At 36.0% G+C, this 24,459-nt stretch overlaps 2 protein-coding genes across 5 annotated transcripts; one reads left to right on the plus strand and one right to left on the minus strand.

The window, feature by feature from the left end:
• Positions 1 to 385: 385 nt before the first annotated feature.
• Positions 386 to 16,979, minus strand: LOC145586007 (peroxisomal ATPase PEX1-like). 3 transcript variants are annotated; one of them, XM_081642709.1, is made up of 17 exons: positions 16,722 to 16,979; positions 15,692 to 15,865; positions 14,782 to 14,881; positions 13,447 to 13,905; positions 11,851 to 12,591; positions 11,427 to 11,518; positions 10,477 to 10,550; positions 10,065 to 10,287; positions 9,501 to 9,588; positions 9,249 to 9,403; positions 8,304 to 8,531; positions 7,560 to 7,760; positions 6,904 to 7,029; positions 6,736 to 6,797; positions 6,033 to 6,150; positions 1,526 to 1,810; positions 386 to 812 (listed from the first exon to the last, which is right to left on the minus strand). In XM_081642709.1, exons 1-17 carry the CDS (start codon positions 16,920 to 16,922, stop codon positions 774 to 776), a joined length of 3,366 nt encoding a protein of 1,121 aa, XP_081498835.1. In that variant the 5' UTR covers positions 16,923 to 16,979; the 3' UTR covers positions 386 to 773. The 3 variants fall into 3 exon arrangements, with proteins under 3 accessions (XP_081498835.1, XP_081498834.1, XP_081498833.1); XM_081642708.1 differs by having other exon boundaries at positions 9,501 to 9,591; XM_081642707.1 differs by having other exon boundaries at positions 9,501 to 9,594.
• Positions 16,980 to 17,873: 894 nt separating this feature from the next.
• Positions 17,874 to 23,572, plus strand: LOC145584580 (tRNAse Z TRZ4, mitochondrial-like). Of its 2 annotated transcripts, XM_081641397.1 has the most exons (13): positions 17,874 to 17,970; positions 18,234 to 18,304; positions 18,962 to 19,051; positions 19,179 to 19,223; positions 19,343 to 19,397; positions 19,606 to 19,646; positions 19,762 to 20,148; positions 20,238 to 20,497; positions 20,621 to 20,750; positions 20,866 to 20,916; positions 21,044 to 21,444; positions 21,614 to 22,259; positions 23,228 to 23,572. In XM_081641397.1, exons 2-13 carry the CDS (start codon positions 18,236 to 18,238, stop codon positions 23,522 to 23,524), a joined length of 2,472 nt encoding a protein of 823 aa, XP_081497523.1. In that variant the 5' UTR covers positions 17,874 to 17,970; positions 18,234 to 18,235; the 3' UTR covers positions 23,525 to 23,572. The 2 variants fall into 2 exon arrangements, with proteins under 2 accessions (XP_081497523.1, XP_081497524.1); XM_081641398.1 differs by lacking the exons at positions 17,874 to 17,970; positions 18,234 to 18,304; positions 19,343 to 19,397 and having other exon boundaries at positions 18,966 to 19,051; positions 19,762 to 19,847; positions 19,934 to 20,148.
• Positions 23,573 to 24,459: the final 887 nt, after the last annotated feature.

Genomic DNA, 24,459 nt, shown 5'->3' on the forward strand with positions numbered 1-24,459 from the left:
TGGCAACTTACTTTCATAATCTGTCATTCTAGCATAAAATTTGTCCGCAAGTTACGATCAATGATCAAAGGCTTTTGTTCGCAGTCTTCGCACCGCATCCAGCCAATAGCAAAATTAAAACACTCAACTGTTTGCCAATTTAGAATACTGAATTTTTCTAGCCACAGACTGAATTTCCACTTCAGATACATGGAGGCATAAATGTGGCAATGTAAAAAGTAGAGCAGAAATCAGGGTCTAGTATTAGTTTGTCAGAATTCGGTTGATCTGTTTGGATTCTCTGAATACAGAGAACTTATGTTTATTCAACAGGGAAAAAAACACAGGTGAGAAAACATATGGTATAAATAAGGCAGACAGCATACAATAGATTCATTAAGCCGTATTAATAAACTATTCTCCATCTCGGAATTCAAATTTAATAGCAGTAAGGTCAGTAACTTGTGATTGACAGCACATGTGAAGTTTCTCTATAGTCCATTTGAAGCTTGCATCTCATACTGAAGCTACAATGTTGCAACCACATGAAAATGAAATATGTAATAGCCTAGGATAACACGAAATATACAAGTGAATCTACAATTATAGCTGTACACCCCCCACCCCCACCCCCAAAAACCTCCCGAAAAAAACCCGAGCCTTTAAGCTGGAAAAAAAATGCTGGCAACTAATCATTCGAAGATTACTTGTAGGCTTGTAGCTCACCATATTACGTATGGTGTGCTGTTGCTTGATCCAACGGTTTTTTTTAGTCAACTGACGTCAGTATTTCATCATGCCAATGTCGCTCTTTTGCCTTTTGCATCCCTAGACTGCAGACAATTTATAAATTATGTAAGTCTTCAATTCACTCAACAAGATAAAGTCACAGAAATTGAAGCTCAAGTGGTTGTGTCTCCAACATCAAAGCAAAAGAGTTATATGTATTAAGTTGTTATTCAAGTATGGTATGTTGAAGGATAAAAAAAAATCAGAAAAAACATTAGTTGTTGTGGGGAGGAGAGAGAGAGGGAACGAAAGATTTAAAAAGGAAATGGGGGACTATTAGTGGAGAGCAAAGTATTAAACTATTGTTACAACTTTCCAAAAATAGGAATGGAGCACTTAATTTAAAAAAAAAAAACGGCTGAAAATAGAAAATGAAGCACTGATTAAAAGGAGGGAGTTAGAAACAAATTCCCTTTAAGGCATAATCTACCCTAAATATGGATCTTCAGATTTTCAAAGCAGTTAAATTTTGCCTAGAATGATTACATAGGTGTACAAGGCTTTGGCCTAAGAAGTCTTGAGTGATGAGCCATTGAGCCTCAACTCTTAGTATTGTGGCTTTTGACTTTCAGCTCTTCCCTAGTTTAATATGAAGGAAATTCAATTTTTTAGAAGTGAATGAATCCACATATTTTATCTTTGGGCATCACACAGGCCACTTCACATCTTTGTGAGGAGGAAATTGCCCTGATGTATTCAGTGCATATTATTCTCAGTAATCAATGGTTTGAAATATGAAGCATATTTAAAAACAAACCTGTGCACCAACAGATCTTTTAGCGTCCAAGAATTGGTTATAAATGGCATAAAGTCTCTCTTTCTCAGACTCTGACACTGATGGTTTAGCCTTGGAAGCAATAGACTTTAGTAGCTCATCCGTAATTATAGGTGATTCTCCTGACTTGCCATCATATCCACTGTCAAGAAGCTCCTGAACCGCAGCTAATTGGGCATCTGACAGAAGGGCTTGAAGATCTGCACCGCTAAATCCTTCAGTCACATATGCTATTGCGCTCAAATCAACATTATCTGCCAAAGGTAGCTGAGCAAAGAAAATGTCAGGTAAATAATTTTGAAAATACTACAGTACATATTTTCACATTAATAAGAGCTGTATCCCCACAAGTTAACAAACTCTTATCAATAAGGTGTGATATCATCTTCTTCAGCTCAAAGGTGATGCTGAAAACCACACCATATAGCTACCAAAGTATCCTAAGAATAATTACTTGTAACACCAATTGCATAGAAATTTCACAAAGAAAAGATGCATTTATGAGGAAAAATGTACCACTACCACCCAGTAGTGATTCTGCAGGGTTAATGTTAGGAAAATCCACATTGACAAACTCGGTAGGAAACAAACTTTTACTAAAAAGCTAACAGAGGCCAAGGAAAGCAGCCATGTCATTTTCTTTTTTTTTTTTTTGGGGGGGGGGGGGGGGGGGGGGGGTGGCCAAGGAAGGAATGTAGACATAATTGGCAAAGTAAAACTTGCACCTGATTGGGTCATGATAACTCTCAAAATGAACTGAAAGAGACCTTAAGCTAAGTAGTACTTTGTATATGTTACACATTGCAATATTCACAAATCACAATTGTATTCCCTAACTGCAATTTAGACATAGTAGGAATAAGCATGCTCTTAGTTAGTTGCTCCTTTCCAGGTGCTCAATTACCCATTGCCCAGTTGTCTCCTTATATAATAACAGGTGGAAACAATCTAATTCTTAACCAACCAAAAAGAAGGAATATGCTAATGTAGGAGGGAAGTTGTATGCTCAAGCGCAGAGTTCTTAAGTCAGACATCCCAAATGCATACCAACTAATCTGAATGATAAAGGTGAGCATATCCCATTCAAAATAGCTGTATTTGACACGGTTGGGAAACTGAACATATGGAAACATTGTCTTCTCCTCTTGCTCCCTTGGGTTCCTTCTCTTCATTTGATTTATTCACCAAATTTAATGCAAAGGAAGGACAGAAGGAAACAGCTCTCAGAAGGGTTGATCCACAACACCATGCATCTCAAGATTATTAAGAATTATGCTTCTGGAAATCAATGGCGACTATGACAACATACCAGTTTACCACCGCCACTTCCCATTGAGTTCATGCTGTTAACCCAGAAGTTCTTAAAAGGATAGCTTCTATAACACACCACATTAATCACACGCCCACATCAAAGCAATATACTAGAAAGAAAATGTCCTTGGTTTCTTTAATGCTTGCAACATTGTTGTTCTCTCAAGAAACTATTAAAACACCAATATAACAACTAACAAGACTACTTCAGACAAGTCATTGCTTCTAAATTGTGAGGTTGTGGACTACATTTTCATTTTACATACTTTCACTTTATTTGAAAATGAATTTTTACCACCCAAGGCAAAATCTAATAGAAATAGAAGCTGGATCACTAGGATCGGTAATCATTCAATTAGGTCATGCCATAATGCTGGATGTGATCAAATTTCAACCAGAGGAAATCCGATTGCAATATTTAACTGATGCAGACACAGGTTAGGGGTGAACTAAAAGGGGATTAAAAAAAAGCATAGGCACAGAAATGATGCAAAAAAATAGCAGCTAGCAATGATAAGCTTAGTGTCCTTCATTTCAATAGATTATAGAGGAGATTAAGTGCCCTGGGGTTAGTTGCTTCTCAAGATTTCAAATCCCAAAATGTTTGTTTATTCAATAAATAGACTGTAAATACTCTAGTTACTCTTAGGAGGCTTAAAACAGCCAACTTAGATAGTTTATGTTCCCTGGGGTTAGTTGCTTTTCAGGGTTTTAAGTGCACTAATCTTAAGTTTTTACAGGGATTATAAAATGGCTTCAGGTCATGCATGATATTCATTCCCCTTAGCAGTAAGTTACATGATTAGAAATGGCAAAGAAAAGTACACAATCATTAAAGGTATAGGTTCAGAATTAAGTAATGGACAATTGGATAACGGGTTACATATTAATACTGCAGATGTAGCAAAGTCAGATATTATACATAACGGATATGGAAACATATCCTTATTTATGCTAATGCTAACCGCCTAGGCATGTATTGTACAATTTCTTTTAGCAATAGAATCACTTGTCAACAGGGGGGAAAAAAAATTAAAGCTTTAAGGTAAATCCTCCCAGAAAATTCTATTTTTTCTTATATCAACTTATAGGGGTAAGGTGTTGTATATATGTCCTCCCAAGCACGGACCTGATCCATATTGGTTGGTGATAGTGGTTGGTGTCACAGTACAGCAAAGTTACCAACTTTATGACTGTCAGCAAAGCACTCGGAAGTCGGGAATGTTTCTCTGACACCCTCCCCCCCCCCCCCCCCCCCCCCCCCCACAACACACACACACACACACACACACACACACCTACAGAAGTCACACTCCCCACAATCAAAGATTTAGAATCTCAAGTAGCAATCTATGTCAACAAACATTAGAATTGATTAGGCTAAGACTAGAAGCCTGGTTGTAACATCACATTCAGATTGTGGTAGAGGAAGAACTTGCAGTAAACTTTGATGAGGAAAATTCTTGATGCAACTTTGGTATTGTGGTTATATTCTAATGTCAACCCCATGCTTTTACCCCTCCCTGAAATATCTAAATTGGACAGATAAGCTAAAAGCCTAAAAGTGTTATGTTAAGCCGACAGATTAGCCCAATTCCTCTGTATCTCCCCTAGAGAACAATTTGGTAAAGCCCCTGCCTCCTTAGCCCATGAAGCTAGCAACATCACTTTATCCCAAAGCAAAACACACCGGATAGTAACATCCTTTAAAATTTGACCATTTCAGCAAACCACATCGGATAGTAATATGACTAACATCATTAAAAATTCAACCATTTCGTTCTAACCAAACACACCACAAGATTGCCATTGCTGCATTACGCCAAAACAACTTTTTCTCTTTCACTCCAAAACCCACAAATTGAATATGTAGTCACTCCTGAATGTTCAACAAGCACACCAAATAGTTTTTCAAAGATAGCTAGCCAGTTCACCGAGAAGGAAAACATGTGAGCAGCACTCACTATTAGCTCGACACAGAAAGCATAAATTTAGTGAGATGCCAACTTCGGTATATGGTTTGAAGGATATCATTATTCATGTTGATCCTTCCCAAAGCTACAGTCCATACCAGTGATTAAAAAGGGCACACCTAGGTGCTGAGGCACAGGGCATATGATTTCAGCAAGGCGCATAGAACAGAGCAGCATGAGGATCACAACTTTTATGTTTCCAGATCTTCTATTCACTTTTTCTTATAACCGCCTAACTTCATTGAGGCACAAGAAAATCCAATGGTGCGGTTAGAGCCTTTTTATACATTTATTTATGCAAAAGCTCTCAACTTAAGAGGGATAGTGAATGCAGGATATTTAGGGGGACATTTCAAACACGTGAGGAAGGACTTACAAGAAACAATGCCAAGCAAGTCTCCCAAACACACTAGTATCATCAACGCCCATTAATTGGTTAGGCTAGTGGTCACACATAGAAATGAGTTCCTCCAACTCTTGATCATGGAGTGCTCTCTTAAACGGCTAATCCCAACCATTCCCACAGAAGAAATTTGAAACTGGAGCATTACGGCATTACGCAGCATAGATTAGCAGTAAATTAGTGGAAAACAGGCACCTTAAAGGCTGCTCTCTGATCCATAGATCTTTCCAAAATTAAAATTGCTTTCCTTTCCCTATCTTAGTGAAATATATATCCAAGCACAGTTGTGAGTCACTTGGACAACACTTTGAACATTGCATGTTCCCACCAATTTCACACCGTCCTTACAAAACTCGTATTTAGGGTCAATCATATATACAACATTGTACTTGTATTGAAAAACTATAGGAAAGGAATTAATAATGCCGCAAATCCTCTTTATATTCTATATAACTTCTCCAGATGTCCATGATTTTTTTCCTCATTCCTTTTCTACTCTAATACTTTTGAACTGATTTTTTATTTTTAAAATCTTAAAATAACAAATAACTTGATGCTAGTAACTTTTCCGTCCAATAAAATGAGTTTTTGAATAGTTGGCAATTACAAAGGAAAGGACGGGAAAAGTGGGAAGCTTTACAGGACATAAATACAGGTTGCATCAGGAAATCTCTCTGTTGCTTATGAATTATGATAATTTAAACCACCTATTTATTGCCTTGTAATCCACAGAACAGTTTAAACATCGAGTAGAATTAATTTCAGATCTGAAAAATTCGAAACCATGATTAAAAACACTTACCTTCCTAGAGAGAACTCTAAGAATATCTGATCTTTCACGCAAAGAAGGAAAATCACAGAAAAGTAGGCGATCCAGTCGACCAGGTCGTAACAAAGCAGCATCAAGTAAATCAGGCCTACTGCTTGACAAAAAATACAGTCACATCAAATTTTACACACGAACAAAAAAGAAAAAGAAAAAAGTGTATGTTATGAACTAACATGACTATACATAATCATGGCCAAATTAACAGAAGAAGATGATAATGGTGATTAAAAATCTGGGAAACAGAAGAATTGATCAATAATTATAAGCTTTTAAGTGGCTTTTTCACTCCCAAGGCTAAACAAATTTTACACAGGGGTTCACCTTCCCAATGAATGTTAACCCCTAAAAGCTCCTCACTCTCCTCCCTAAAATAGATAAAAATATAAAATTGATCTTTTCACATTTTAACATGCCCCCCTAGTAGTTTACATAAGCTTAGAAATAGCCTCTCTTCTCATCAAACATCAAGCCATAGTAACATAAATCCACGTAACCAATGCAAGAAGGAATTCCAATCCGCACTAGTTGTCGCTGTGGATCTAAATTAACTGCCGATGTGATAGACGAAGCTAGTGTATAAACATAGACCACACATTACAGAGTACAGATTTTCAAGCAAATTCCATTACAAAGTATGGTATATCTGTAGATATCAAGGAGTGAATACACTACAAACCTTGTTGCGGCAAAAACAAATACACCACTTAAGACTTCTACACCATCCAATTCAGTTAAAAACTGCAATACAATGAGAAAGAGTTTGCTGATATCAGAAAAAGCAAAGCAAATTGAACTTTCACATTACAGAAACAGACCAACATATCTCAATAGCATGAAAACATACCTGATTAACAACACGATCAGTGACTCCAGTGTTATCATGTCCTCTCTTAGGGGCAATGGAGTCAAATTCATCAAAGAATAGAAGGCATGGAGCAGCAGCAGCAGCTTTAGAAAACACATCTCGAACCTGAAAGAAAGTGAAACCATTAAAAAAAGTAAGAAGGAACACACAGACAGAGTACAGAAAAAAAATAATTAAAATAAAGTAAAAGCAGCATATTCCCTAGCAATTCCATTTGGAAGAACATAGTGATAGAAAAAAGTATAAATGAAATCTTTCTCTACCCTGCTAACAATTGTAAGAATGATGGTAGGTAAAGTATGCTACTGTATGACAGGTAGCGCAAGTGTATTGCTCTTTCAATCCAATACATGACAATAAAAGTTTATCCATCCAGTCCAATAAGATTAATCATCAGATATAATAAAGTTAATTTCAGTGACAGTAGCTGTACACATTAATATTTCCAAAGGATGCAAATACAGACAGAATCAAGTTAATAAATAAATCAAATAGAAAAATCAAAGATGACTTCCACAAGAAAAGTAACCAAAAATTATTAAAAGTTGCTTTGTATAATATTCACCATATTCAGCAAAGCTGATCAACAGCTGGCGAGGAAAGAAAAGGAAAATAAAAGTATTTGTTGTTCTTACAGCTTGTTCAGATGCACCAATGTATTTGTTAAGCAGCTCAGGCCCTTTTATCGATATAAATCTGAGAGAAGATGCAGCAGCAGCAGCCCCAACAAAATGGGTCTTTCCACAGCCAGGAGGGCCATATAACAGAACGTTTGAGCGCATCCTTAAAGGAGATTTACCAAATATATTTGGAAATTTTGAAGGTAGTTCAATCATCTGTTAACAAGCATGGAAATAAAGAGATGAGATTCACTGGAAGCATTTAAACAAAGATGCTTCAATATTGTTAGTAACAGATAAATAATTGCATAATGTCAGGTTATAATGCTTTCTATAGCTGCTCAGATAAAACAAAGATAGCCCAAAAGGTTGCAAATGCCTTATCACAATCAATAACTATTAAAGCACAAGGGCAGCTCAAAGCAAAACTTCCTTAATAATGACAAATTTCTATACATAAGGGGCATCACAATGGCCTATCTACATCAATAATAAAAGAAAATTTTGCTAGAAAGTACCTTCTGAAACATAGTTAGTGAAATAGCAGCTCATGTTTATATTATAAAGAAATTGTGAGAAAAGTAACAAGCACAACCAAGTTTTTTGAAAAATGGAATCTTTTTAGCAGAATCTGTCCAAAAATTCAAACTTTAGGTGATTGAACCTCATTTTATCAAATGTGAAGACACCAACGACTCAACATGAACTTATATCTCATAATTAGCCAAAAGCTAGAAGGATTAGGGCGAAAACATTTACCTCTTTGACGGCATCACGAACATCGCTGAGACCACCAATATCTTCCCAACCAACACGACCACCTTCAGATGGTGACTTGGTGATATCACGCATGGAAACTGGAAGAAAATCTTGCCTAGCTTGTGCAAAGTCATCAGCAATTAAGCTCGGGTTTACCCTATCCACTGCCTCTTGAGAAGGCAAAAAGCGACCAATAGCAGCATGAACACTCCTATCAACTAATATACCCTGCAATGAAGCAACTAGTTCTTAAGAAGCGAAAATATAATGGAAGGCTGGAAGCCTGAAACCCACAAGAAAAAGGAATAGTAAATGACAAATCAAAATTTAAAATTTGACAGCTAAAGTTTGTGGCTCCAAGTCTGGATACAGAATTGTCAAATAAGTGATACACACAATAAGGAAAATTCTCTTTTTCCTTTTCATTCTAGGGAGGAGGGGAGGGGTAGGCTTGGAACTTAACAGCCTTTAGTTGGTACATTTAAGAAGCAAGCGTCTGATTAAAACAATTCCGAAGATAGAAGCACTCTAATGAAAGATGAATTCTGATAAGCACAAATTGTATGGCATGGAAAGAAAGAATCCTTAAATGGATCAGTGCCAATATCATAGCCAACTAATAAGCACATACTTAAAAGAAGAGGATAAACCAAGTGCCCTGGGAAAGCAAATGAAGCACATCAAGTCAGATGTGCTACCACATCACAGTAACCCATGGCTTTCTGCTTTCTTGCCAATCATTAGCTCTAACTATTTTTGAGTTACCAATTTTACTCTTAAACAAACTAGATATCTATCATCAATCTTGTCATCTGTGGGCCTGTGGCATATGGACAAGAACTAATTTTGTTCGTGGGTCACTGGACAAGCTTGATAAGCATAATGTTCTGCAATTTACATTTTTAATCACACATAATAAAGGTGTTTATACAAAATGTGTATTACCAGATCATATGCATCATATCCATCACATTTTGAGGCTACATCTAGTAAAACATCCTCTGAACATTGTAAGGAACGTTTCTGAATTTCATGCCTCAAGATAGCCAGACGTTCCGAGGTAGAAGGAGCAGGAAGTTGTATGTGAAAATCGAACCTTCCTGATAATTTCAAATATCCAAACATAAGGATCGAGGAACCAAATTGGATATGAAAATAAAATAAGTAACAACATATTCAACAGAAAATGGAATTAACCTGAGGACCTCAATGACTGAGGTATGTTATCCAGCTCACGAACACAAGCTATAAATGCTAAAGGACCAAGGCTACATGACTGCTTCCTCTTCTCCTATTCAAAAAGAAATAAAATAGAAAACAAAAGAAGTTAGCCCAAAAGCTAGGCTTCATTGTCAACAAGAAAATAAACTCATTCTCTTCGTCCCTGGTGCATAGGGCCAATCCCCGTTGCTGGAGGGACGCATTAGTGAAAAATGAATTTATCAAAGGTATCTTCAGTTAGGAGAAAAATCTATTTAAAATTAAGCACTTATGGGACTTACTTTAAGCATGCATACCAACTACTCTGTATATACCAGCTTGTTTGATTGCTCTCTAGTGTGGAATTTAATTCTCTTCAGCATGAACTTTGGTACATGTTTTGAATATGAGTTGCTTTTATTATTGAATAATCAAGCAAATCACCCTCTATAACCTAAATGCTCATTTAACAGTTCAAGTACTTACTACGTCCTCACAAGCTACCGTAGAATAATCAATCATTACATATCGAAAAGTTAGATAACCAGCAGATATACTTACCCCATATTCATCCATGATCCCAGTGATGAATTCCGTAAGCACAACCACAGAGGCAGAGGGTTGAGATCCTTCAGCATCACTCGAGGATGTAATAATGCTATCAAGATCATCTAATATGATGACAGACGGTGCATTATCCAGGGCATCTGACAGATAGTCACACAGCATTTGGCGGATCGACGTGACTTTTTCTACAGCCAATGCTGAGCAGGGTATGAAAACACTGAAACATGAACCTCAATTAGCAAAAATATAAGTTAAGAAAAGGAGGAATCTCTTAAGAAAATTTAGAAGAAAAAAAAAAGAACAAGTTATTCCTTGTTTGGAAAGAAAAGGGGGGGGGGGGGGATATTCAGAGACTACAATACTAAATCCAGAAGAGTTACATCAGAGTTCTAATGAAAATGCATACGTATGGACCAAGATGCCTTTGTTTTCTTCCAGGGATTTGGCAGCAGCTGAAGCTAAAACTGTTTTTCCAGAGCCCTGGAAATCAGATAACAAGCTCAGTCAAGCACAAGCTGAAAAACTAAATATCATCAGATGCAAGAAAATCATGACCAACAATCTCCCTTATAAAATCATAAGCTTTATGGATCTGTTTATTAAATAATCAACCAAATACAGCTCTTTAATTCCCATATTTTCCTCTAGTGCTCTATTCTTACATTACCATGCTTTCTATCTAGCCCCAATGCCATAAATGAGGCTCAGCCTAATAGGGGTGAATAAGGGTTCAAATGTACACAGCTTTATCCGTACAAATTGCAAATAGGCTTTTCAAGTCTAGCCCTTACAATTGTAAAGAGCTGTATCCAGTAGATCTAAATCCAAAAGATGACTAGAAAGAGTTATTTCTTATAATATGGAAAAAAGAAGTGCAACACCACATAAGAGAAGATGCTCTTAGTGCATGGGATGAAAAAAAAAAAAAAAAAAAAAAAAAAAAAAAAAAATCCTTCAGTAACAATGATCAATCAAACTGGAGCCTTATCCTGAAAAAGGATATTTTTCTAAGCTCCTTTTCTCCTCCCAATGTGCACAGATGAGAAATCAAGCTTCTATTACCAAGGAAGGAAATGAGAGTAATCCTCCAGCAATCAATACATAGAAATGCATATAACAAAGAAAATAAAGAGCTCCTGTTATGTGAGAGATCACATGGAAGTGTTTTCAACAAGGGTCTGTCTAGAATTCTGTGTAAATGTCAATCTAAATTTCTGTGTAAGTAACAATGTCATTGGTGTTAACTGAAGAGGAAATAAATAACTTTTTTTACTTTGTTTTTCTTTCATATTGCTTCTTATCATTTACTTTTACAGAAATAGACAAGAGGTTGCATGTTGGACAGCACAAACTTACAGGAGGACCATACACTAGAACATGACCAGGTAATGGAAGGTTGAGATTACTAAGCCATGTCCCACAGGCAGGAGATAACAGCAGTGTCAACCCTGGAAAGAGAATATTTACAATTAGTAAACACTGAAAGAACAACTTAGCTCGTCTGGCATAAAGCAAATTAATTTAAAACAGTTTTCTGCCTTGGATAACACTTTCGATTACAATCCTGAGAATTGAGCAAAAAAATTCACAATAATACCAGGAGGCTAATAAAACAAGGAAACAGAGCAAACTAGAAGATAGTAATTTTGGAGACTACAAAAGTTCTACTCCTATCTCTTTATAAAGCCAAATAACGCCCTGATGATCTTCTTACATAGACTTAAAGACCCTATATATAAAGTGATGTACATAAATGTGTATCAGATAAAGAAGTACCTACTATTAATGACATCTGAAGCTGCAATACCCATCCAACTCAAAGAAGAGATAGTTGAAGTGGTGATTTGGTTGAAGACACGGTCTTTGCAAGTATCATAAGACACAAAACTGCCCATGCTCAGATTTTCAGAAAGTATCCTCAAAACATCATTTACCCTAGTGACCTGATCTCCCATTGCGAGCTCATAAGCACTATACTTTTGAGCAGGCAAAGATTCACCAGAGGCGTTTAATGCATACAAGACCTCATTTACTGATTGTACCATCATTTTTGCATCTGTTAAATTGTCCGTTGATGACTGCCATTTATCACCAGACACATAACTGCTAGTTGTCAATTTGAAGCAAAGAAAAGTTGTAGGACCCAAAACCAATGAAGTAGCCTTTACTCCAGCCATTGAAGTAATACCATGGAACTGAGCTTCTATCCATGAATAGAGGAGGCCCTTCAATCTCTCTTTAGCATTAAAAGGGAAACCACTCTCCTTTTTTGCAGTATCAGCTAATCCATCAAAAAGAGTAGAGATAAGCTCCTCTTGTGAAGTGCAATCTAGTCCACCCATGTCACGAGAAGACTGATGAAGTGAAGGCTTATCTTCTTGGACAAGGCTGTCATCAAGCACCTCTGCACCATTTTGTTGAGGATCTTGGCTGTTTTTGTAAGGCATAAACTGACTTGGGGAGAGGGAAAATGAAGGAGCATCTTTTTTCAGATCATTAGCATATCTTTGCATATAGATCCCTGCAATAACAACAATTTTTCCAAAACACTCAGTACAATCCATACAAAGCGCAGCCGCTGATTAAAAAAATAAAAAATAAAAATTCCCTACAGACGCCGTAGTGAAAAATGCATACTCTGGTTTTATTGAAATTTAAAACAATGGACAGATACCACAAACAACAGCCATGAAAAAACACAGTTAACTTATTTTATCAAGGCATTTTATTCAAGCCATAATATGGCTTTTTGATACTCTCCGGTCTCTGCACATAGCTAGCAATTATATAAAACAAATTTGAACATAAGGAGTATATGTTAAAGTAACTGTGACAATGTTTAATCAAAATTATATCAACACATCGATGAAAAGCCAATTCCAAGATAACCAAGAATATTTAAATTCCTTGAACATATAGGCATATCCAAAATAAGGGCATGAAATGTTAATACAAAATACAGCTAGAAGCAGAGTAGATATTATTCATCATATTTACAACAAATATACTGCAATAATATCTAAACTTACTTGGTAAATGTCTGCAACACAGTTTGCTTGGCAATAAACCTTCATACTACAATCCTAAAAACAAAACTAATTTCCTGAACCACAAAATGCTGCAAAGGTCAAGAAGGCAATCACTTTCACACCTACCCACCAATAAAATGCTTTAGGAAGGAAACAACTTAAATACACCCATCCTTGAGAAGTTCAGAAATGAAAATTCCCTCACTTAGTTCTCAGCACTATAGCAAAACAATCGCAAGAAAACACTTTGTGTATTGAGTATTAACAATTACAGACTTGATAAATATGCCTAAATGTGAAATATAGCACTATAAAGTGAGTTACTCAATACCAGAGAGGTGACATACATGAGTGAAAGCTTACTCTCAGATAGCGACACAATGATTGAGAAATCATGATGTGCCCTTTAGCAACAGACTCAGAGAACACAAGACGAACTATTACGTAACGAGATTTACTCTCCTCTGATGATGGCTGCTTCCTCTGACTATTATTTCCAGTATTCTCCACTTTCATCTTTAAAGGTTGTCTAGGTAATATGACAACTACATGAAGAGAGTCAAACAAAAACATTTTGGCTGTTTCTGGATGAATTAAAACAATAGATGTTAGCTCAATGCCCACATTCCCTCCTTTTAAATGGTTATCATGGATCAACCTATTTTTTGGATCTTGAACACGCAAAAGCGCCTTTTGGAAAGAATTAGATCCATCTAGTGATTTCAAACTGGAGTCTTCGCACTGGTCAGCAGATTTTCTACGCCTCTTTGGTGCAACAGCAACTTCAGCTCCTGGCACAAGTTGTACTGCAATAATATTTCACAAAACGCAATTAGTATCACGAAATAGAAAAGTCAGATTTCTTTTATCTTAAGGTTCGGATAGAAAAGAAAACTGAGGAGGCAGACAAAGATCTACACACACATAAATACTGATCAAATAAGAAAATCATACCTACTGATAATGAAAATGTTAATATCTCATAAAACACACACTGACACAAAAAATAAATAAACAAACAAACAAACACACGCAGAGAGAGAAAGAGAGAGAGAGAGAGAGAGCTATCAAGGAAAATTGAAAGTTAAAAAAATAAAAAAAAATAAAAAAAACTCCTACTGTCTTACACCATTTAAGCCAAAAGTAATATGCAATATAATATCTTTGCATGGAAAAGAGGATTTATATTCATTGCTATGACTATTGCAATACACACAACAATGAAGCAGCGTACAACAGTACTGTCTTACCACATACAACAGAAAAAGTTAATAAAACTACAGATATTAGTTATAAGTTATATGTTCGTCATCCAGATAAACAAACAGGTGTTATAAGCATTAAAAGAATCAAGCCAGAATTGCTAGAAACATAGGAAATCCAGCAAAGTCCATGAGGTTTTAAATATTCTAAATTGATTGTAAGTTTTTACAAAAAACAAAAACCAGTTTTAAAATTCTAGATTGATTAACTTAACATGGCAGAAAGTTTCCACTACAATCATTAGGTTTACAAACAGTTCCTCACTTGCACCAAACATCTTAAATCCGAAGACTAACCTAATCATAAGATCAATATCGTTATAGAGCATTATTTATCATCAATAGTTCAATTCCATAAATCTGAAACATGCAGAAGCACAATAGAGACCCAAAGTAAGCAAAGAACCCATAATCTCTTACCCACGGTTCTGTCAGGCAACAATGATACCACGGTAAAGGTAACAATTCGATGGCCATGCAACCACAAAGGAAATGTCATGTTTCCTTGGATAATGCGTACCTATTAAACCACAAGACATTTTTTTTGATAAGCACCTAATTAAGAAAATGAATAACATGCTAGATTAATTGATAGTTAGAGTGAAGAAGTTTGCTCATAACAGAATAACAAGAAATAGCTTTAGTTCATCAGATGTGCTTAGATACAATAAGTAAAGAACACAAAAAAAAAAAAATCACTGCCAGATGTCAAGCTGTGGCATGAAATTTTGTGACAGAAGAGCAATCCTCATTGACTTCACAATCCGCATACTCAATCAACACTAGGTCTGGTTTCTCTGAGTAGTGTATGACCCTAGAATAGCAGTAGTTCAGACCTCAATACAGCAATTATGCATTTATGCATCAGGAATAGATGAATATCAGTAAAAATTCAAACGGCACAATTTCAAGACGGTTTTACGGCTTCTTCACAGCAAAAGAACAGATTTTTTTCCACAAGTTCACATCACATTCCAACTTGTAATGGCTAGTGGTAAAGGTGTTAGCTTTGTTGAATGCATTCGACATTCAAATGCATTTGATACATATGGTGAAATTCACATAGATTGGGTAGATAGTTCAGCAACCAAGCAAAAGAGAGCACAAAAGTGACCCTCATATATTAATAATGGTGAAAAAAATCTCATGGCCAAGTGTTTCCTTTTGTATTTTGCTTGGTAAATCTATAAGCAGGTTCACTCCTACTGAGGCAGTAAAGCTCATTCAATAATCAATATACTAAACGGTAAAACTCTAACTATGCAGTCAATACAAAACCAGTTAATTATCATAAAAAAAACCCAGTAAACAAAACAAGAGGTGGAAAGACCTGATTCAAGATAGCAGCCTCGGCACTTTGAGCATTGAGCTCAACAACTTCCCAGTCATCTTCAGTAAGGGGTTCGATTGTGACAAGGCTAGCCTTGGGCACATTAGGAAGAGCTCTAACTTGCACAATTGTTCCATCCGGTAAACCAATACAAGCAGCAAATTCTTGAGCTATCTACAATAAACATTAAAACTAAGTACAATTTACTAAACAATTTTCCATACATGCAAATTACAAATTTCAAGGCAAACCATAATACATTTCGACAAAAATCCGAAACAATAATCAACAAATTTAAGTTTTCTAACAGCTCAGTTAAAAACCTTCATCTTTTTGCCTTGATTTATCAATAAGATGATAACAAAAAAAAATCGCTCAAAGATTTTGACAATTCCAATGAAATCCATTCTTTTCTTCTTTGTTGGTAATTAATCATAGTAATTCACCAAATTAAGCGGTCAACCAAACTAATTGAAAAAAAGCAGCTGAATTCCTAAAACTTTCAGCAAATAATTAATATACTGATGAAATTAAAGCCAAAATTGAATCCAGTATTGTCTCTTTGCTCATATTTAGAAGGCACAAAATCATAGTAAGCCATTAAATTAAGCAGAATCAACCAAAAAAACGAAATTTTGCCGCTAAATTCCCAAAAATATTAACCATTTGGAACAATATTTCAAACATTATCCAGATATTGGAGAGATTAAAATCAAAATAAAAATTAAATAGAAGTATTTCTCTTTGCTCGCATTTAAAGGCACAATGTCATCCTAAGTCATCTAAGCAATATCAGCCAACCAAATCGAAAACTAGCAGATGAATTCGAACATAATCGAAATATTAATGAGGTAAATATAAAAAATGAATACAATTCAACGGCAAAAAAATCATCCTAAATCATCAAACTAAGCAGAATTAACCAAAAATTCCAGATAAAATTCGGAAAAATATCATCAAATTAGAACAAAATTCCGAATAAAATCGAAAATTTGATGAAATTAAAATCAAAAAAAGGAAAGAGAAAAACCTCGATGGCAGGAGAAGAGGAGGAAGAACCGCACCAAGCGACATGCCAAAGACGGTCAACGGAGAGAGAACGAAGCTGAAGAGGGAGAAAGTGAGGAAGATGGTGGTCAGGATGAGTGGATTCTAGGGTTTGGAGGAGAGAGAGTGGGAGTGAGACATGGCAGTTCTCTACTCCCGCCACTGCTCGTACTTCCAGCTCCATTGATGATTGATTTCTATTGCTGCCCTTTCTCTGTGTTTCTCCTTCACTTTGTTTCACTTTATTTCACACTATCCCGTTGTGTTATTACTCAAGGACATATTTGCCAACACATAACTTTGACGACTAAAATTCATTTGTATTTTTAATATGTACTCGTATAGGTCACGAGTTTGAACACCACAGACTACATTGCTTAGTAGGGGGATTTTCTAACCTCTCCCCTCTACTCTCAAGCGTTGACTTGCAGAGCTGGACTGATTTAACCTGTGATATGTGAGAGGCGTCGGTTTAGTAGGGTTAATAATATGAAAAGTTATAGATGAAATAAAAACCAATGTCGAGGGTTGGGTTTAGAGGTGATCAGCTATAGCCTCCTCCAAACCGACCTGAAAATAAAGCGGGTTTTGGCAAGCCAAAAAACATAATTTTAGTTCAAAACCCGAACCCGACCCGAAGAGCCTTGCCCGCTACCTTTTACGAGCTAAGGCACGAGATATAATGTTAAGGTCTGGTTTAAAAAGACAAATAAATGGAGCGCACTATACATCAATGTTGACATAAAATAACTTGTTTATAACTTCTGTTGCGCACTGCTGCACTTACGCATTGACATAAACTCAACACACCCCACCCGTATTACGCACAGCTCTAAAACAACATCAACAATCAACAATCTAAAATAACTTGTTCATAACTTGTTTCACACTTTCGTATTAGCTAGACTCTAACTCGACATACTCCCCACCCATATTCCGCAATGCTCTAAAACAACATTGAAAATATAAAATAATTTGTTCATAACTTCTGTCACGCACTTACGCAATGTAGCATAGACTCAACACACCCCCACCGATAGTCCGCTGCACGGACTCGGCACACTCTAGTGTGTACTGTGTAGTAAGAAATACCAAGCGAGGGGCTAACATTCGCGCCCAACATATAAACGTAGTAGCTTGACTTGGACTTAAACCATCGAAAAAGGCTTTTTCAGCTAACAAATTCCTCACCTTCAAACTTTTCCAGAATTTGAATTTAATTAATCGCTAAGGTAAAGAATCTTGCTTAACTCATTCAAATTCAATTTTGAATACTAATATTTTCTATAAATTTCAGAAATTGTTGCGCATTCAATTTTAGGGCTTTTGATTCTAGTTGTAATTCTTTCAATTAAGGTTTTTGCAATTTTTAATAGTCTCCAATTAACAATATTGAATTTTTATATGGATAATGATTTATTTTTATGGTAATGTAATGAATTCAACTTGATATTTGAATTTTTTGTTCTTAATTTTATACTTTCGCAATTATCAGCAATGAAACGAAACAAGCAGATGAAAGTGTATCGTCAAGAAGAGTCCCAGTCCTCCAATGCCTATGTGCAGGTTATTTTTTCGCTCTCTATATATTGTGTAAAATTTATGTTCTTGTTTTCTCAAAAAAAAAAAATTATGTTCTTGTTGATATTTTCTTGTATTCAATAGTTTAACTATAAATTTGTGAACTTAATGATAAAAACTATTTGTTAAAAAAAAAAATTAATTAGTTGCTTATATGCTGGCATATTGTTCAATTGAAAACATTTTTTTGATTGTTAGGTTTAAGATATTGCTAAAACAATTTCTTAATACTATGTATTATCCTAATTTTCTTAATTTCCCAACAAACTTAGCATTATCCTTGTTTCAAGAAAGAGGATGGAGATAGATGACAGGTGATAGAAAGGAAAAAAAAAGGCCTATGTTATACGAGAGTGAATATAGGGTATGATTGCTAAATGAGGTATAAATTCTTAGTTGTTCCCGAGTACAGGAAGAACAAAAACCTTGGTACAAGTTTACCTTGGAAAATGATAGAGGTGCCATGCAAGTGTTTACTTTGAGCTTATTGTGAAACATAAGTATTTAGAAAGTGAGTTTAATGCTAATCATAGACATCTTGTTGCTTCAGATTCCATGTTTTAGTGGCTGGTTGAATGAATTGTACTGGAAAGTCCTCTTCTTTTTTTGGTGACACGGTTTGGTTTCTGTTTTTTGGAGCAGATTTTAGGAACTGGTATGGATACTCATGACACACTGCCTTCAATTCTGCTCTTCTTTGATAATTTCCGGATTATATTTAATGCTGGAGAGGTAAAATAAAGCCTTGTATTGCTAGAAGATTTTGTTTGGAACACCCATTTCGATTATGAGATTAAGTTGTTGCTCAATTAATACTTCTCGAAACACGTATAAACGCTCATGTCTAATCTCATTGTAGGGATTACAACGATTCTGTGCAGAGCATAAGATTAAGCTATCAAAGGTATATATAGGTGGATCAATTGCTGTAGTCTTTGAATTTTCATGAGTATTCTGTGGCTTCTTCTTTTTTATTTTTCATACTGAATTGCTGAGGATATTGTGTCTGTGATGCCTCTTTAGATAGATTATATATGTCTTTCTCGTGTTTGCTCGGAGACAGTTGGTGGACTTCCAGGTTTTTTTTCTTTTTGTGCCATACTTTTTTCATGTTTTTTATTTTATTATATGTTTGAAAACTATGCTTGCTCTATATAGAATGAAATGTTGAAGTAATTTGAATTAATATGAGAGTAAATGAGGAAAGAAGCTTCACATTTATTTTACTCTCTTGACTGTAGCCTTTGTTCCATGGTTCTTCTAAAGATCAATAACTTCTTGTACAGGGCTGCTTCTAACTTTGGCTGGCATTGGAGAAGGACATTCTGTAAGTACTGGCTTGAGTCATGATGTCAACTTTGCTGTCTCTTTGACTTGCAAACTATATAATGAGCTATTATGTGAGTTTATTCTATATGCTGTGCTGGGTTTTTGACTGCTAGGTCAAGTTACGGGGTCCATCAAATCTCAAACCATTGGTTCATGCACTCAAGTCCTTCATTCCCCATGCTTCCATATGTGCGGAGAGGTTTGGAGTCAATCTGTCTTCAGATGCTCAATCTCCTACTGCTTCAAGCCTGCCTGAAGGTCCTTTCTTTGTTTGTGGAAGTGCAGCTGTCAAAGTTTCAGCAGTTCTCTTACAACCATGTACTTCTGAAGATTCCTCACTAAAACCTAGTGATGTGTCTGTTGTCTACATCTGTGAGTTGGCCGAAATTAAAGGGAAGTTCCACAATGAGAAAGCTGAAGCCCTTGGTCTAAACCCTGGACCCAAGCGCAGAGAACTTAAAAACGGGAAATCTGTCAAGTCAGATCGCTTAGATATCATGGTGAGTTTTTATATGAGAATTTCTAAGAAACAGATTTTCAATATGGAACTTTTTGTTTATTCTGTTTATATATGCTACCTTGCTTTTAGGTTCACCCCAGTGATGTGATAGACCCTTCAATCCAAGGCCCTGTTGTACTCATAGTTGACTGCCCAACTGAATCTCATGCAGGAAAGCTATTTATCACCCAATCTCTGGGTAAATACTATGCAAATCTTTCAGGTGAAACACTTGAAACTGTGAATTGTGTAGTCCATCTTACTCCTGCTTCTGTTGTACAAACTATAAATTATCAGAACTGGATGAAGAATTTTGGCTCAGTACAACATGTTATGGCTGGATATTCAATGTGAGTTGTTTCAATCCTTCATTTGTAGTTGAGCAATCTTCCTCCCTTCCTTGTATTACATCTTTCTTCATTTCTATGTTTAAGTTATTGGATGTATGCTGATTGAGACCATGGTATGTGCAGGAAGAACATGAATATACCGATTCTAAAATCTAGTGCTAGGATCACAAACCAGCTAAGTTACCTGTGTCCTCAGTTTTTCCCAGCTCCTGCCTTACAGTCTCATGAGCATCAAAATGTTGAAATGGGCATGGTTGGTTTCTCTGAAGTTTACTTTAGTATCTGTTGTCTCAACTTCCCATAATATAAAGTAGTTTATAGAGAATGTTGAAAATGGAAACTGAGAAATTTCTCATTTACCTTTGCAGGAGCCTATTAAATGGATCTGTGATAGTGTATTAGCAGAAAATCTTCTCAAGGTGCTTAAAAATCTTGTTTTCCTCTCTTTTCTGGCTTGTCTAGAGTGCTTTTCTGGGTATTTATCCTTTTTTTTAACCTCTCTGGAATTCCACAATCTGACTTTTATTTTTTTTGGTTACCAAACAGTTCACTTTACTTCCTCACTCTCAACTAGGCTTGGATAAATCAAATGTTCCGGATTTGATACCCTCTTCACAAGTCATTAGTGATTTACTGCTGGAGAGTCCAGAAATTGTAGAAGCTGCCCGGCAAATCAGCCAGTTCTGGTGTGAGCCCATAGTCGTGGCCAAAAGGGATCCCACTAAAGATAGAGAAGGATTGATTGGAGATCTATCATTGGATCAAAGTCCTCTTCCTGGTTGTTTAGAGAATATAAGGAGAGATGATGCAGAAATTGTGCTGCTAGGAACATGCTCATCCCAGCCATCTAAATATCGCAATGTTAGCTCTATCTTTGTTAATCTTTTCGCCAAAGGTAACTTGCTCCTAGATTGTGGTGAAGGAACGCTGGCTCAACTGAAAAGAAGGTGATCTGTTTTATATTTTTTTGAGGAAAGAGTATTTTTTTTTGGGTGGGGAGGGGGGGGGGGGGGGGGGGGGAGAACAGTAGTATATTTTCCAAGCTAGTACATTGTATTACTGTATAGGGTTTTCTTCAGTACTGTTATTGAGTTGCTGTGTCCTTACTGTCTACAGATATGGCGTGGAAGGTGCTGCTGATGCTGTAAAAAACCTAAGATGCATTTGGATTTCACATATCCATGCTGATCATCATGCTGGTTTGGTGAGGATACTTGCTCTGCGTCGTGATTTGTTGAAGGGAACCCCTCATGAACCATTACATGTCATTGGGCCCAAGTACCTTGAATCATTCCTGAATAAATACAAAGATCTGGAAGATATAGATATGCAGTTCCTTGACTGCAGAAGCACCTCTGAAGCCTCATGGGACACGTTCGAGCATGGTCCTGTGTTGACAAATTGCCAAACTTTTTCATCTGATTGCACGAAAGATGAGCATGTGAACGATGAAAATGAGGAGGATGGATGTTTGCAGAGGTGCTCTAAGAGACAGAAAACAAATATTTATGTGGATAATTGTGTAGATTATGGTTTACAAAAGAGCTTGAGTGAAGTTTTGAAAGAAATGGGGCTGGAAAGATTGATAAGTTTTCCTGTTGTGCATTGTCCTGAGTCATTTGGTGTTATATTGAAAGCAAGGGAAAGAGTCAATAATGATGGAGCTTTGATTCCAGGGTGGAAGGTTGTCTACTCTGGTGACACTAGGCCATGCACTGAAGTAATACAGGCAGCTGAAGCAGCGACTCTTCTTATACACGAGGTATGTATGCTCCCTTGATTTATAAATGAGTATACTGAAAAAAGTGGCCGAGTGCATGTCCATTTGTCAGGAAATTTTTTCTAAATCCTTAATAAGATTGGTCCCCTTTTCCCTGGATCCTTATAGTCTAAAATTTTTCCTTACCCTTATTTAGAATAGGAAAAAATTAATCGAGATTGGGAATTAATTTGGTAGTCCTTGCTATCAGGCAGACAGCTTTGTGCAAGCATGCTTGATGCTTATGTTTTGTTTGGCTTTTAATTGGTTTGATTTTGTTCAGTTTGATATTGAATAAGTGTGCACTAATGCCACTGTTGGATGTTGTCAAAAGTGTACCTAAATTTGTTCAAAGAATGTGTGAAACTAGGTGAATATCACAGTCAATTTTAGGCTCCTTTTCCATCTTGGTTGATTTTGAGGTGAGAAATTTTTAGGGGTGGAACGAAAATGGAGATCACAAGGTTCATTACAGGAATAAGAGAGATTGAATTATAAGAAAGTGGATATCTTTGAGTTCCATTTCATGGGTCTTGGTGAGGAGAAAGGCAGGGGTGGTAGGCTGGTAGCATAGGGAAGGGAAAGGCAAAATGAGGGTTGAGATTTGAGAGAATGATGTATTCATGGCAGAAGATTTGAACTGTATGAGTTGAGGAAAAGAGAGAGAGCGGGTAATTTTAACGTGTCATGAGTGAGCTAAGTTAAAAAGGAAAGGAAAATGTGGAACAAAGGACCGAAAAGTGTACTTGTGTGCCATTTGACGGAAATATATTCTTAAAAGGTGCTTTCTTGCAAAAAAAAAAAAAAAAAGGTTGTATTCGAAGAGGTACTGGGTTCAATCTTTGAAGACTTTGCACTTGGTGTGTGTTTTTTCTGTAACAACTAACAATTTAAATGACTGGACTGTTTTTTATTTTTTTATTTAACTTTTAAATAGAGTATTATCTGATAGCTGAACTTCATTGTTGCAGGCGACTTTTGAAGATGACCTTGTGGAGGAGGCAATAGCCCGAAATCACAGCACCTCTAAAGAAGCCATGGAGGTGGGGAGCTCTGCTGGTGCATATCGCATCATTCTTACACACTTCAGTCAACGGTATCCTAAAATTCCTTCAATTAGCAGTGAGATCAACTTGGAAAAAGCTAGCATTGCTTTTGATCTCATGAGTGTAAACTTGGCAGACTTGCCTATACTCCCTCGCATTCTTCCATATTTAAAATTACTGTTTAAAGATGATATTACTCAAAAACTAGAATGTGATGTATAGTTGGTTGCAATTAGTTTCATGATCTTATTTCAAAATATTTTTGTGCTCCTTTTGCTATCAATAGTTTTGTTTATGTTATTAAAAAAAATGCTTTGCTGTTTAGGATTTTTTGAATTTTCGCAAGTGATATATTTGTCGAAGATTATTAATAGGCTTGGCTACCACACCTATGCTAAGATTCATGTACTATGGACGACATGCTTAGTATGTAGTATGGTTCATCTAACTAGTAGAGGGCAAGCAAGTAAGGGTATCGACGAAGAACAATGACTTCATTATCTCATCTCACTTGAAAGGTTTGGGGGGGAGGATTGACGAAAATTGTTGAAAAATAAAATTGAAAACCTTTTCTTCTTTAGAAACAAAATTGGAAACTTTTGAAAGTAATTGAAGCAACATTTTACCCGCTTTATACTAATATTGAATTTTTGAAACTTATTAAATTAATCACTCGAAACAAGATACTCGTAATATTTTAATATATTTCGTACGAGTATATAATCATTTTAGAATACACAAATATAATAACTAATGACTAGTGAATGAATAAATATTATGTTTCGTATAAAATAAAAATAAAGAAATGTCACGAGCAACCTAAGATCCCACATGAATATACAGCAATGTTTTGGTATATATCATACGGAGTACTACATAGTACAAATAATGGTGAAATTAATGATCAATATATTTAAACATTGAATGACCCAAGCTAAAAATCGTAAAAAAACATTCAGAATATATACATGGAAGTAAAAGACTAGTAATAACAAGAATAGTTTGTGAAGGTAAGGCCGTAAGGGTATAGTGTAACAAAGAAAAACCATTTTAGTGTCCTTACAAAAACGTTTTACTCATCTTACACTGTAGAATACTACAAAAACCCTCGTATATGAAGAAAAGAGGAAGGGTTTTTCTTCAAGTCATCAAGAAAT

This window comes from Chenopodium album, chromosome 16, assembly GCF_948465745.1.
Source record: "Chenopodium album chromosome 16, dcCheAlbu1.1, whole genome shotgun sequence".
NCBI lineage: Eukaryota > Viridiplantae > Streptophyta > Magnoliopsida > Caryophyllales > Amaranthaceae > Chenopodium > Chenopodium album.